Below are 16,096 nucleotides of genomic sequence, written 5' to 3'. Positions count from 1 at the left end.
GAAAAATAATCTACATGCAGCAGTTCACAGAAGCTGAAATGGTTTTATTTTAGTAAAATTCTACAGAGATTAATGGGAGATGACAGCAAATATAATTCACTTCCAGAATAAAACATTACAGATAATTTACTGACCCCGATGCCATCCAAGATGTACATGAAAAACTTCATATTAAATCAACAATCATATTAAGCTGATTGCTTACTTTATTAAACAATTATCTTTACATTTATTTAAACTTTGCTATCTGTGTATCAGTATCACAACAAAGCAGGCTATGTGGAGGCTTTTATAAAATGTCTAATTTTTTTGCGGATACCAGGAAAGTTTAGACCATAAACAATAGGGTTTACAAAGGGTGGTATAACAATAAATTCCAGTGAAAGGATAACAGCTAGCTCTATAGGAATTTCCCCATTCACAAACCGACTCAAAGTGAGCTCACAAAAAAGAGCAACTGAGAAATTAACAAGGATAACTATGTGTGGAATACAAGTTTGATACGCTTTGCTCCTAAACTCTTTTGAGCTTCTTTGACAAATTATAATAATTTTGACATAAGAATATAATATAAAACTCAAAGGGATACAAATTGTTGTAAATGTTATAGTAAGTCCATAAATATTATTAATATTATGGTTCACACAAGATAGTTTGACAATTTCGTAGTTGTGGCAGTATACCTTAAACAATTTGTTATCACACATTTTCAGCCTGGCAGTCAAAATACCAGCAAAACCAACAAAAAGCATTGGATAAAGCCATGCTATAACTATTAAAAGAGCTAGAAAACGTGTGGTAATTATGTTGTTGTAATGCAAAGGTTTATTAATTGCAACAAGCCTATCAAATGCCATAAGCATTAATATTGTAAGCTCATAAGCTGCATATGAGTAAATGACAAAACTCTGTATGAGGCAAGCTTCATATGAGATTATGTGTGTATCATACAGCAGGTCTGTCAGTAACCTTGGGAAAAAACCAGTTGTACCATATACAGAGTTGATGGACAAACATGAAATCAAAATGTACATGGGTTGGTGCAATTTCTTTTCCAGAAATACAGCAAGAATAATAAGAGCATTGGAATATATGACAACACAGTAAAAAATAAACCCCAAACTAAAAAAAACATATTTTATGCACCCAAGGTTTTCAAACAACATGAAGTAAAAATATGTGCCATTTCCCATTTTCCTTATACAAGGGATACTTTCACTGACCTGAGAAAGAGAGAAAACAATATAATTTAATGTTTACACCAAAAAACAAACACTGCTCATCACCTTGGAATATGATTAGCCACAGTGTTTGACGTAGAATTCAATGTGAAGAAATGAAAAGTCTATTTAGATTTTAGAAGTCAGTTGGATTAGTGAATTAATAATTAAATAAATGGCTAGCACAATAATAATTCAACAGTCTCATAAACACACAAATTACCAACAATGTAAGAAATAACTTCTGATATATTTTGTGAAATGACTGTCATGGCATCTTCATTAAAATTTCAAGCAATAAGTTCTGTTTATTTTCTCCCACTAGTGCCTGTGGGTTTTTATAGTATCTAATATGTCTCAAGAGGCCTGCTGTGGCATAATCACAGGAGCATTAAAAAAACCCTGCCTTGCTCTTCTGCACATCCGATCTTGACATCAAATTTTGTCAATAAAATTTTGTCAATAATCTGTAACAAGAATCAGAATCCAGCTACACTGAAAAAAGTAATAAGTAAATTTACTTAATTTTTATTTGGCAAGTTTTTGCACAAGCATTTTTCAAGTAAATTTAACACATTTGGAAATTAAGTAAATCTACTTAACTAAGTTAAGTAAAAAAAAAGTAATAATAATAAGTACATTTTACTGAGTACAATTTTATTAAATAATATTCAGTTAATGCATTTAGCAGACACTTTTATCCAAAGCAACTTACAGTGCATTCAGGCTAACAGTTTACACCTATCATGTGTTCCCGGGGAATTGAACTCTCAACCTTACGCTTGCTAATGCAATGTTCTACCACTGAGCTACAGGAACACTTCAAGATTATATAGAGTTTTTACACTAATAAAAAACCCGAAACAGAGATTCTAGAAATTCCTAAATGTAAAATATTTTTTTTTCAAAACAGTTTTATCAAATGAGGGTAAATAAGTCTCTCACTTCTGTCCCTTTAAACCAGTTTACAGCAAAGACAGCACGAAGGGCTGGATGCACATGATAAATATTCTGCAATTAAGAAAACAGACAAAAGAAATTGCACTGTAAAACCCGATAAGTAAACTTTACTCAAACCGTTTGAGTAAATAGTTTGCCTTGATTTAAACCATGTAAGTTTTAAAACTTTGCATTTAAGTAATTAATTGATTAACTAAGTGCTGATTGAGCATTAGTGATGAAATTTCCCCTGATACGAGAAGAAATGCACAATACATTTTCATCTTTCAAAGAAGACCTCAAAACCCAGAATGAGTGCTTAACAACCCTGGAGACAGCTACCTCAAAATGGACGACGAGTCTTCACTATCTCGAGCCAAAGTCGTTTCTCTCCAGAAAGAGATTGCAAGCTATGTGCGTCGATTTAGAGTGTCGTTCCCGCAGATCCAATCTTCGCTTGGTGGGAATTCCGGAAGGTTTGGAAGGCCCACAACCTACAAAGTTCGTGGCGGATGCTTTGGCGGAGATATTTGATCTCTCTGAACCTCCAATTCTTGCTCGCGCACATCGTACACTTGCACCGAAGCCTGCGGAGGGCAGCCGCCCGCGAGCCTTCGTAATCTGTTTCCATCGATATGACGTCAAGGAGGATATTTGGCGAAAAGCAAGCCGTGGTGGGCAGCTTAAGTTCAGAGACAACACTGTGTTCGTCTTCCCGGACTTTCCGCCGGAGATTGCCAAGAAGCGGGCCGCATACTACGATGTTAAACGTCTGCTGAGGTCTATGCCAGACGTTAAGTATGGTCTAAGGGGTCTTACCGACTTCAGAATCACAAAGAACGGTGCTGAATCCACGTTTGATACTCCAGCTGCGGCATTGGCTTTTGTGAAACAACACCTTTTACCTGCTTGAACATTTATGAACGTGCTAGGGCTATAATGTTTTATTTTCTCGGGTTCAGATGCAATTGAAAGCACTTTGCTCAGATGTGTGGTTTAATATGTCAGGATTTATTTTTTGATTATAGTTATCATTTCTATAATTATATAGGATTCAAATATTTATTTTACATGTATCAGAAATCTGAATACTTTTGCTGTATTTAGCATTTGTTTGCGGAGATGCGTCCGAGGTAAGAATCACAATATCTCGCACGCACATTGAGGTTTTTCCTCAGGGTAGCGTACGCTCCAGTTGGGGGAGTGTTAGCTTAGGTCAACGGCGCAGGGTGGGGGGTGGCAGTGAGGGCGGGGGGTGAGTCTTTGCGCTAGAGTTCTTGAAGTGTGTTAATATGTTCTCATTTCTTTGTTCATCTCATAAGCACAAGTCTGGGCCATTGCTCTTTTGTATGGTTTCATACCTTTTTGTACTTGCTGATTCTTTCATAATAATTTGGGTTTTACAAGTATCTTTTTGGTCTCCCTTTTTTTACCCCTCTAATTCTTGCTAATGTCTATGCCCCAAATTATGATGATGTTTCATTTATGACTTCCTTTTTATCATGTATACCTGACTTTCACTCTCATGCATTAGTCCTGGGTTGTGATTTTAATTGTGTGATGTGTCCACGACTAGACAGGTCCTCGAAAAAAGTTATATCTCTTTGAAAATGTGCAGCAATTATTCAATCTTTTCTGCATAGCTATGGTATTCGTGATCCATTTCGCTTTTTAAATCCTTCCACAAGGAAATATTATTTTTTTTCGCAAGTACATCATTCTTATTCACGAATTGATAATTTTTTTCTAGATAACAAACTTCTTCCATATCTGCATAACTGTTCATATGAAAGCATAGTAATTTCTGATCATGCGCCAGCTGTTTTGGAACTTAGCTTTCCAAAAGCACCCCCAAAGCATCATCAATGGTCCTTTAACATTGGTCTATTAAAAGATAAAGAATTTGTAAAATTTATCTCCTCAAATATATCTTCTTTTCTTGAACTCAATACTACTCAGGGTATGGCTTATTCTACCATTTGGGATACCTTAAAATGTTATCTTAAAGGTTGTATAATTTCATATTTGTCTTTTAAAAATAGAGATCGTAAAAGGCAACTAGACGAGCTATCTAGCTCTATATCAGCTATTGATGTTCAGTACTCACTGAACCCATCTCCCAACCTTTATAAAGAGCGTCAGATTTTGCAGACTAAATATGATCTGTTATCACCGGAAGAGGCTGAGAATTTGTTTTTACGATAGGGTCTATGAGTTTGGTGATAAGACAGGTAAATTGTTAGCTTATCAAATTCGTAAATTGCAAACATCAAACTTGATACCCCAACTTAAATTACCCTCAGGAATTACTACCACTGACTATAAAGAAATAAATTCTCAATTTACTAATAGTATGTAAATTTGTACACATCGGAATCTCCTCAAGATGTATCTTTAATGAAAACTTTCTTAGATAAATTAGATTTCCCCACTGTAGAGAAGACTTAGCTGATGCGACTGCTTTCTTGAAAACAGGCAAGGCCCCTGGTCCAGACGGCTTCCCATCTGACTTTTATAAAGCATTTTCTAAATCACTATGCCCTGTGTTGCTTTTGTTTTTTTAGACAGTCTTCAAAATTCTAAGTTGCCCCCAACCTTCTATCAAGCTAATATTTCATTAATTCTTAAGAAAGATAAATCCCCCTTAGACTGTGGTTCTTATCGCCCCATAATCACTGTTAAATTGTGATTACAAGATACTAGCTAAAGTATTATCCTTTTGGCTTGAAAAATCTTTACATGGAGTAATTTCACCTGATCAAACTGGTTTTGTTCGGGACAGACACTCTTTTTTTAATATTAGGCGTCTTTTTGATGTTTTGTATTCACCCCATTCCAACAATGCTGAAGTTGTGGTCTCACTGGATGCTGAAAAAGCATTTGACCGCATCGAGTGGGGCTATCTTATTAATGTTTTGGAGAGGTTTGGATTTGGTTTAAAATTAATCTCTTGGATAAAGCTCCTTTATGCTGCCCCTAAAGCATCTGTACGCTCAAACAATATTATTTCAGATCCTTTTTCACTGTATCGAGGTACAAGGCAGGGCTGTCCCCTTTCCCCACTCCTGTTTGCTATTGCTATTGAGCCTTTGGCAATTGCATTACGTGCTGACCCAGAGGTGCAAGGCATATATTGTGCTGGTCTAGAGCAGAAGGTTTCTTTATATGTAGATTATCTTATTTTATTTTTATCTAATCCCCTAGTCTCAATTCCTCGAGTTATTTTAATATTTAGTTTAGTTTAGTTTAGTTTAGTTTATTGCAAAAGTCATACATAACTTAATACATTCATTCATTCATTACATACATGAACGAACAGGACAGGAAGAAGAAAATCTTATGGTACCTGTCGCTTATTTGTACACATCAAGAAAAAAAACAAAAAAAACAGCTACTTTATAAATGGATCAACCCCAATCCTCACCCAAAACACCAAGTATTTTCAGTAATACCTATATTTACACTTAATTATCATCATTATAAGCATGTTAGTCATCATTTTTCTTATAACATTCCTGTATTTTTTTCTTATACAAATTCTTAAATTTACAAACACTTTTGCAGCACTTCAATTCATAGTCCAAGGTGTTCCATAGTTTAACTCCATAAATAGACAAACACATCTGTTTTTGTGTAGCACGTGCAAAAAGAGTTTTAAAATAATATTGCCTTCTATGGCCATCTTCCTCAGATACAAGAGTAAATACATTTTGTAAAAACATCTCTGCTTAGCTTTCCACATAAAAATCAAAATCTTCAAGTCAACCAAATCTTTGAATTTTAGAAGTCCAGAATTTACAAATAAACTATTTGTGTGTTCTCTGTAGCCTGTCTTGTTTATAATCCTTAAAGCTTTTTTTTTTGTAACAAAAACAGAGATCTTGTGTTACTAGAGTATGTATTACCCCAGACTTCTGTGCAGTATCCAAAATATGGGAGTATTAGGGAATTGTACAACATATGCAATGAAAAACTGTCTAGAACATCTTACTCTTAATATAAACTATGTGATCTTTCAAATTCAATTTATCATTCAAAATAACACCTAAGAATTTCATCTCATTAACTCTTTCTATTTCATTTCCTTCAATTGCTATTCTTACATTTTCATTCTTTTTACAATTACCAAAAATCATGTATTTAGTTTTCTCCCAATTTAAACATAATTTATTTTTGTCAAACCACTTCTTAACTTTTCCCATTTCTGAATTTATATTTTCTGTAATTTCTGACAAATTATTTCCAGATTAAAAAAAGTTGGTATCATAGGCAAACATCAAAAAATGTAACACTTTAGAAATTTAGAACATTGGACTCATTAAGTACTTTTTCAGGTTATAAATTGAATTTTTCCAAGAGTGAACTATTCCCAGTAAATTCTGCTGCATTGAATCTCTCATATTCAAATTTCCAATTCAGAGTGGTCAACAACCAATTTAGATACTTGGGTGTTCAAGTGACTCATAAACATGCTGACTTATTTAAAACCAATTTTAGTCCTTTATTTGATCTTACAAAATCTATGTTTTTATCATGGAAATCCCTTCCTCTCTCACTGATAGGAAGGGTAAATGCAATCAAAATGAATATTCTTCCCAAGTTTTTATATCTATTTCAATGTTTGCCCATATTTGTTCCAAAGTCATTTTTTCTATGTCTGGAACAAAATATCTCATTATTTATTTGGAATAACAAGCCAAGGCGAATAAGTCTAAAACATCTTGTTAAGCCAAAAGAGGTGGGAGGTCTGGCTTTGCCTAACTTTCAAACGTATTACTGGGCAGCCAACTTTAGAAACTTACTGTACTGGTGCCAGTATGATTTGCAATTTTGTGAAACTCCCTCGGTGCAAATGGAGGCTGTTTGTTGTTCCCCAGTCACGTTGACATCTTTGCTCTGCTCTTCTATCCCTCCTACTCATAGTATCTCAATTAATAATCCAATTGTTAAACACTCTCTGAGGATTTGGACTCTAGAGCTTAAGGGTCTATCTTCAGCTGCACCCATTGCCAGGAACACATCCTTTCCACCCTCCATTTTTGATGGGGCTTTCAATATTTGGAAGTCACATGGTCTAGTTACAATCGATCAGCTATTTATTGATAATAATTTTGCTTCATTTGACCAACTTAAAAATAAATTTTCTTTGTTCAATTCACATTTGTTCTGGTATTTTCAAGTTAGGAGCTTTGCTCGTAAACATTTTCCCGAGTTCCCCTCTGTCCCTCCTAGAGGTATCTTGGAGTGTATTTTAGACCAGCATACACGTATAAGGGGTGCCATTTCAAGGATTTACAGCACAATAAATGACAGTCAAACCCCGTCTAGTGGGACATTAAAGTCTCTTTGGGAGCAGGACTTAGGTATTTTGTTAGAAGATGAAACCTGGCACACTATCTTAAAAAGGATACATTCTTCTTCAGTTAGCTCTAGACAGAGGCTTATTCAATTTAAGGTAGTGCATCGTATTCATTGGTCTAGGGTGCAACTTGCCAAGATATTTCCTGATTTAGACCCCACCTGCCCACATTGTGTTGCGGAACCAGCCTCTCTGTTTCATTCATTCTTTCATTCTGTTTCATTCCACAAAAGACTGCTTTTTAATTTATCTTCCTGATGTATCCGAATTCCTTAGCATATCCAAAACCTCAGAACAACTTGATGATGTAACAGAAACTATGGACTATCTCTTTTCTAGCACTTTAAATACAGTTGCTCCTTTACGCTTAAGAAAGGTTAAGGAAAACAGTTTGACACCATGGTATAATGAGCATACTCGCATCCTAAAGAGAGCAGCCCCGAAAAATGGAGCGCAGCTGGAGGAAAACAAAACTAGAGGTATTTCGTATTGCTTGGCGGGAAAGTAGCATATCCTACAGAAAAGCATTAAAAACTGCTAGATCTGATTACTTTTCTTCTCTTTTAGAAGAAAACAAACATAACCCCAAGTATTTATTCAATACAGTGGCTAAATTAACGAAAAATAAAGCCTCAACAAGTGTTGACATTTCCCAACACCACAGCAGTAATGACTTTATGAACTACTTTACTTCTAAAATCGATACTATTAGAGATAAAATTGCAACCATTCAGCCGTCAGCTACAGTATCACATCATACAGTGCACTATAGACCCCCTGAGGAACAGTTCCACTCATTCTCTACTATAGGAGAGGAAGAATTGTATAAACTTGTTAAATCATCTAAACTTACAACATGTATGTTAGACCCTATACCATCTAAGCTCTTAAAAGAGGTGCTTCCAGAAGTCATAGGTCCTCTTCTGACTATTATTAATTCCTCATTGTCATTAGGATATGTCCCCAAAACCTTCAAACTGGCTGTTATTAAGCCTCTCATAAAAAAGCCACAACTTGACCCCAGAGAACTAGTTAATTATAGACCAATCTCGAATCTCCCTTTTCTGTCCAAGATACTAGAAAAGGTGGTATCCTCACAATTATATTCCTTCTTAGAGAAAAATGGTATATGTGAGGATTTCCAGTCAGGATTTAGACCGTATCATAGTACTGAAACTGCTCTCCTTAGAGTTACAAATGATCTGCTCTTATCATCTGATCGTGGGTGTATCTCTCTATTAGTTTTATTGGATCTTAGTGCTGCGTTTGACACAATTGACCACAACATTCTTTTGCATAGACTTGAACACTTTGTTGGCATCAGTGGAAGTGCATTAGCATGGTTTAAATCGTACTTATATGACCGCCATCAGTTCGTAGCAGTGAATGAAGCTGTATCATATCGATCACAAGTGCAGTATGGAGTACCTCAAGGCTCAGTTCTAGGGCCGCTACTCTTCACGCTTTATATGTTACCCTTGGGAGATATCATCAGGAAACATGGTGTTAGCTTTCACTGTTATGCTGACCACCAATTTGAAAAACTAATGGAATGCATAGTCGATATAAAAAATTGGATGACGAGTAATTTCTTACTGCTAAATTCAGAAAAAACAGAGGTGTTAATCATAGGGCCTAAAAACTAGACAACTAAATAAAGCAACAAAGAATAAATAAAAATTAAATACAAATTAAAAAAATTAAAAAAAGGGGGGGGGGGTTGTCTCCTTTAAATATTCTAGAAAAGGGCTCCAAGATTTCAGAAAGACTTCGGGTTTCATTCTAACTCCAAATTTAATCTTTTCAAGTTTAAGAGCAAAAAGTAGGTCAAAAACCCACTGACGGTAGGTTGGAGGAGATGGCAGCTTCCAATTAATTAGTATAAGTCTTCTAGCCAACAGTGTGCAAAGTGCAATTTTATCCCTCTCTAAAGATGTGAGTTTAATATTCTCTGGAAGGACACCAAATAAAGCTGTCAATGGGTTGGGATCTATTACTGTGGTAAGAATTTCTGAAAAAAAGTAAAAACAGCAGCTGTTCATCACTAATTCTCAATCAGCACTTAGTTAATCACTTAATTACTTGAATGCAAAGTTTTAAAACTTACATGGTTTAAATCAAGGCAATCTGTTTACTCAAACGGTTTGAGTTAAGTTAACTTGTCGGGTTTTACAGTGTGTATATGCATATGTTATTTTGAATATATGTATATTTGTATGCAAGTATTTATTATGTTTGCTTAATATTTGCTTCCCCCCCCTTTTATTATGAAGCATTCTGATACTTGTACTGTGCTTGAGATGTTTTTCTTAATAAAAAAAAGAATAACAATAATTATAATTAAGTGATTAATTGAGTCATAATTGAGCATTATTGATGAACATCTGCTGTTAACAAACAGAATCACTGAAGAAAAGAGAAACACAAGAACTACTACAACTGACTTCAGACACAGCCTTAGATGAAATAAACTGAAATAAAATACATGAAATCTCTCAAGATCTGATTAAACAACCTCACAAACAGCATCACCAGCTCCACTTATTAATAACCAGACTGACTTTATTTCTGTCAGACGTCTACAGAAGATCTTATTGAGAATGAACTAAGGTTTAGATGTTGATTTATAGTTTCATTTGAAGTAACCATGTTAGAGATCCCTGTTTGTATTAGTTGGGCTCTTGAACCTTGATTTTTGTCTTAGTCTTTTCTCTGGATGTTATAACCGTTTGTTTCTAAAACACATTTGTTGTAACTCAATAGCCCAGATGAAATATCATCAGGTGCTAACCTGTGCCTAGGTGTAGGTTTTTATATGTTATATCGGTGATGAGAATCATCAATTATTGATCTGAATGGAGTCTAATCTCTGAAGAAGTAGGTGTTGTGTAATTAGTTGAAGTGATTCTAGTAAAATGACACTAAGAGCCAGTGGTTCTGCTATAATCAGTTAATATAAAAATGACTTTCTAAACTTTTGTAGACATTCATTTTTCTTCTATGCCTGTAATTGGTCAAACACAGACATCAATAATCAGAATATGAACCTCTACAATTTTGACGAAAAAAAACATGCTGCAATGCATGCTGGGTACTATTGTAGTACAAAACTCACCCATGGCTCCCAGCATGCTCTGAAGGATTTTTTTTTTTTTTTTTTATGGTCACCATTGTTGAGGTTCATAGTCAGATTATTGATGTCTTTGTGTGACTTGTTTGACAGTGTAGAAGACCACACTGTTTGAAAAGTCATTCATATTAACTGATTATCACAGAACCACTTCCTCTTAGAATCATTTTTTGATAATCAAATTACGCAACATTTAATTCATCAGAGATTAGACTCTGTGTGGATTAATAATTGATGATTATCATCACCAATATAAAGTAGTGATGGGATTTATGGCTCTTTGAGGGGATCCGGATCTTCGCGATCCGTTCCTTTCAAAGAGCCGTTCAAAAGAATGGCTCTTTTGGCTCTTTTTAAATATTTAGTCAGTTTTAAGAAGCCAGCTTGGGAGCATCTCAGTTTATCCTGGAAATAATCACTGGGAGGTATTATGAGGTGAGATTTGTAGTCAAATAATTAAAGCTCAGATATCACACACCAATATCTGAGTTTGAATTATTCTGAAATATTGATTATTACCTCATTTCTCATGTGTCGACTATATTCCATAGGGTTGCACAAATCCCTCTGCTTAGACAGTGACATCATTATTTTGATTTACCTTTAGTACAAAGTGTGTGTGTGTGTGTGTGTGTAAAACTACGTTGACTTATGTTATTCATACAATACCTACTCACAAATAAACATAAAAAACAAAGCCGGCTGCAATGAATTTCTGTGTAAAACAGCTTTTACTACAAACACTTCCACACAAGAACATTGTTATCACACAAGAACATTTTGATAGAAAACTAATTTTTTTTTTTTTAAGTAGATAAAATTAGAATAAATAAAATGGAAATGTCTACATACTACATACTATTACTACTGTAAACTTTGCAAATAGGACATCAGCCCCTTCAAGTCAATGAACAATAACAAAGTGGGCTGCAATGAATGTCTGTGGAAAACAGCTTTTAGTGAAACATTTCTATACAAGTACAGTATCACAAAAGAACATTTTTAATGATTTTAAAATAAGTTTTAAATGAACACAAAATGCAATGTAAATGCATGCACAACTAATAACTAATATCATCTCGCTATAAAGGGTTGGCCTGCGCTGGGTGCGCCCCTCCCCCTATAACTGTTCTGTCTCCTGGAGGAGCTCATTTGTATGAACACGCATAGGAAAAAAGAACGATAGAAAGAACGGCTCCTCTCCAGTCGCGACTCGGCTCCCATCGTTCATGTTTATGAGCTGTTCAAAAGAATCGGTTCGTTCGCGAACGTCACAACTCTAATATAAAGTATTACAACCTACACCTAGGTACAGGTTAACAACTGATGGTACTTTTCTGGGCTTTTGAGTTACAACAAATGTGTTTTAGAAACACATGGTTATAACAGCCAGAGAAAAGACTAAGACAGAAATCAAGGGCCAAGAGCCCAACTAAAGCAAACACTAATAATTGATGATTATCATCACCAATATAAAGTATAACAATCTACACCTAGGTACAGGTTAACAACTGATGGCACTTTTCTGGGCTTTTGAGTTACAACAAATGTGTTTTAGAAACACATGGTTATAACAACCAGAGAAAAGACTAAGACAAAAATCAAGGGTCAAGGGCCCAACTAATACAAACAGTGATTTCTAACATGGTTACTTCAAATGAAACAATAAATCAACATCTAAACCTTAGTTCATTCTCAATAAGATCTTCTGTAGACGTATGACAGAAATAAAGTCAGTCTGGTTATTAATAAGTGGAGCTGGTGATGCTGTTTGTGGGGTTGTTTAATCAGATCTTGAGAGATTTCATGTATTTTATTTCAGTTGATTTCATCTAAGTCTGTGTCTGAAGTCAGTTGTAGTAGTTCTTGTGTTTCTCTTTTCTTCAGTGATTTTGTTTGTTAGCAGCAGCTGTTCATCACTAATTCTCAATCAGCACTTAGTTAATCAATTAATTACTTAAATGCAAAGTTTTAAAACTTACATGATTTAAATCAAGGCAATCTGTTTACTCAAACGGTTTGAGTAAAGTTTACTTATCGGGTTTTACACACTGTAAAGATTTTGTTAAAGGGTGTGTCCATGGCGCCATGACAAAATTTGATGTCTCGCCATAGGAAAATAAGTTGTTGTAACTCAGGCATTAAATGTTCAATCTTCCCCAAACTTCACATGTTCGATAAGAGTCTTGGCCTGAACACATCTGAAGGCCAATATTCCATTATAATGATAGCGCCACCTGCTTACAACAGGAAAATTGGCAGATATATGGAATAAACTTTGACATATTCCACTTATATTTCTGAGTTTAAATGCATATTTCTCACCGTTCACATATCTACTAAAGCCACTTACTGCCGGTGAGCCCGGGTGCGAGGGCCCGTTCATCGCTGCTTGCAGCTTTAATTATTAGGGCCCGAGCCAATGGGCGCAGGGCCCTATTGTTCCCCTAAGGATTCTTATTATTATTAGGGCTCAAGCCTGGAGGGCGAGAGCCCTATTGTTTTCCTTAGGATTATTAGGGCTCAAGCCTGTAGGGGGCGAGAGCCCTATTGTTTTCCTTAGGATTATTTTTTATTATTAGGGCTCAAGCCCGAAGGGGCGAAGAGCCCTATTGTTCTTCTAAGGATTATTAGGGCCCGAGCACCGATGGTGTGAGGACCCTCTTGGAATTTCTCCGTTTATTATTATTAGGGCTCAAGCCCGAAGGGGCGAAGAGCCCTATTGTTCTTTTAAGGATTATTAGGGCCCGAGCCAATGGCCGCAGGGCCCTATTGTTCCCCTAAGGGTTATTCTTATTAGGGCTCAAGCCCGAAGGGGCGAAGAGCCCTATTGTTCCCCTAAGGATTATTAGGGCTCAAGCCCGAAGGGGCGAAGAGCCCTATTGTTCTTCTAAGGATTATTCTTCTTCTTCTTATTATTTTTTTTTTTTTTTATTAAACCTTCCGGGGGTTTTTGGAGGCCTTAACATGCTCAAAAACTCTTGAAAATTGGCACACACATTGGAATCTGCGGCCATCAGGACGCCACAGAGACTGGGACCCGGGCGTGGCACAGGGGCTCTACAGCGCCCCCTGGAACACAGTCAGAAATCTTGAACCATAGCTCACACACACTTTCATGTATTTATATGAAACTCAGTACACTTATAGATCTCATTGAGCCGAACAACTTTCACACTTTATGTCATAGGCTCTGCCCAACAGGAAGTCAGCTATTCAGGGCTGTTTAAAAAAAGCATGCTCTGGAATTTGAAATACTCCTCTGAGGTTTTCAACCCGTTCGCCACGAAACTCTGTGAACATGATCTCAAGACATTGGGGATGAAAAATTGCGAGGGGATTTTTGATATCTCGAACGGTTTGCCCGTGGCGAGGCATGGAAATTATGGCTAGAAATGAGAAACAGGAAATGTCTAATAACATCCACATACATTTCCTGAATTTGATCAAACTTCATTGGTTTGTTCGTTGTATGATACCGATCGTATATATGTGACTATTAAGAGTCAACATTATAGCGCCACCAACTGGCAGCAGGAAGTGAGTCATTTTCCAAATGCTTTGAATTCAGCATCTTATTTTTACTCTATTTACTTAAAACTTCATCAGAATAATGACAAAACACGGCCGATGTAAATCTGTTGTGGGGATATTGATATCTGATATAGTGTTGCCATGGCAACGTGTCAAACTTGAATGTTCTGTTATGGTGAGTTTGAGGCAGACAACAAGCTCAGATTTACATGAAACTCAAAACACATATCAGTATTAGTGACAGCTAGACAATGGCAAAAGCTTTTAAAAGGGCGTGAAGGAGGCACTCTATAGCGCCACCTTTTGTCAAAAGTGGGGGGGTTAGTTTTAGCTACAGACACCAAACTTGGTACATAAATTGTTCTTTTCAAGACGGACAACTTTCTAATTCACAGTCAACAGGAAGTCGGCTATTTTGATTTGAATATTTAAATTGAGCTCTGATTTAATGCATACTCCTCACAGGAAATGTTCACTATACTCACCAAACTTTGTCTACATGTTGAAAAAACATTGAGGAACTTAAATTGCGAACGGATTTTGGTTAGCTTGAACGGTTTTGTCGTGGTGATTTTTTGAAATGACAGTAAAAAGGGAATCATTAATTGTCTTGTATTTTTAAATTGCAGCTTCCAAACACTTTAAAAAAAAATCATAAAGAGATCAAATCATTCTGAGGACATATGCATAGTTTCATGACTTTACAACACTGTATGATTAAAAGAAAATTAAAAAAACTGTCAGACATCTCAACTCACTCTGTCCCTCTGTTTGAGGAATGTATGTGTGCTGACTGAATGTGTGTGTGTGTGTGTGTGTCTGTGTGTGTGTGTCTGTGAGTGGGGGATGGGCATGAGCTGAGTGGCAGACACAATGAGAGAGAGAAAGAGAGAGAGAGAGAGAGAGAGAGAGAGAGAGAGAGACTTAATCATCTCTTTAATCACCAGAAAAAAAAAAAGTATTTTAAATTGTTATTTTTTGTTGCTATTGCTAACATTGCTGTTTTCATTACAGCTTAAGAAATCTCTTAGGCCTTATCCTTTTCTGACAGTTTCAGGAATTAAAAACAAAATTCTTAAAATACTTATTTGTGCTGCAAATAATAATTTCAAACTCATTTGATACTGACCTATTCCATCCTGTGACATGACATTTATCTTAATTTACATAATCTCATGGATGTAACAGTAAAACTGTTCAGCTCACAGATGAAGACTAAGCTGTAATGCAAGCAGAACTTTCACAAATGCTTGTAAGTCATTAAAGGATTTTATAACACTGTAAAATAATGTCTAATTTGTTAACATTAGTAAATGCATTGGTAACACTTTATAATAACTGCACTCATTAGTAAATAGTCAGTTCATGCTTTATAAAGTCTTGTCCCAACTTAAATGGTCATTAATAAGCAGCTTATAAATACAGCTATAAATAGCTTGATCTTGGTTTATAAGCACAATTATTAAAAAGGAGAGTAAAGGGTCAGTTATCTTCCTATGAAAAATAAAAAAAATTAAAATAAACAAACAACAACACAGATTGATACAGAACTCAGAAATGTTATTGTGGATTTATGATCAAATCAGCCTGTAAATGAATCATACTCCTCAAAGAAGACACAAGTAGTTCACACCAAACTTTTTCAACATGATGCCAATATACTGAAGTTGTTAAATTGCGAATGGGTTTAGGATACCTTAAATGGTGTGACCATAGCAATTTTTTAAGGTAACGTAAAAAATACAATAGTTATTTTACTATATCTTTAACATTCTTCATTCCAACTCTTCATAATTTTTTATATACGTAGAAGTCATCATTTGAAAGAAGCACAGTAAGTTTCATAGCTTTATCATGTCCAGGAGCCACCATAAAATTAAAACTATCATAACATATAAATCAAGCTTGCAATTC

General features: G+C 35.5%; 1 protein-coding gene across 1 annotated transcript; it reads right to left on the bottom strand.

Annotated features, from left to right (window-relative positions):
- Positions 1 to 275: 275 nt before the first annotated feature.
- Positions 276 to 1,193, bottom strand: LOC113081001 (olfactory receptor 51E2-like). The gene has a single exon (XM_026253071.1). The coding sequence runs from the start codon at positions 1,191 to 1,193 to the stop codon at positions 276 to 278; it is 918 nt and encodes a 305-aa protein (XP_026108856.1).
- Positions 1,194 to 16,096: the final 14,903 nt, after the last annotated feature.

This window comes from Carassius auratus, unplaced genomic scaffold, assembly GCF_003368295.1.
Source record: "Carassius auratus strain Wakin unplaced genomic scaffold, ASM336829v1 scaf_tig00032733, whole genome shotgun sequence".
Lineage (NCBI taxonomy): Eukaryota > Metazoa > Chordata > Actinopteri > Cypriniformes > Cyprinidae > Carassius > Carassius auratus.
The sequence above is the reverse complement of the archived record's forward strand: the minus strand, read 5'-3'. Positions and strand labels throughout refer to the sequence as shown.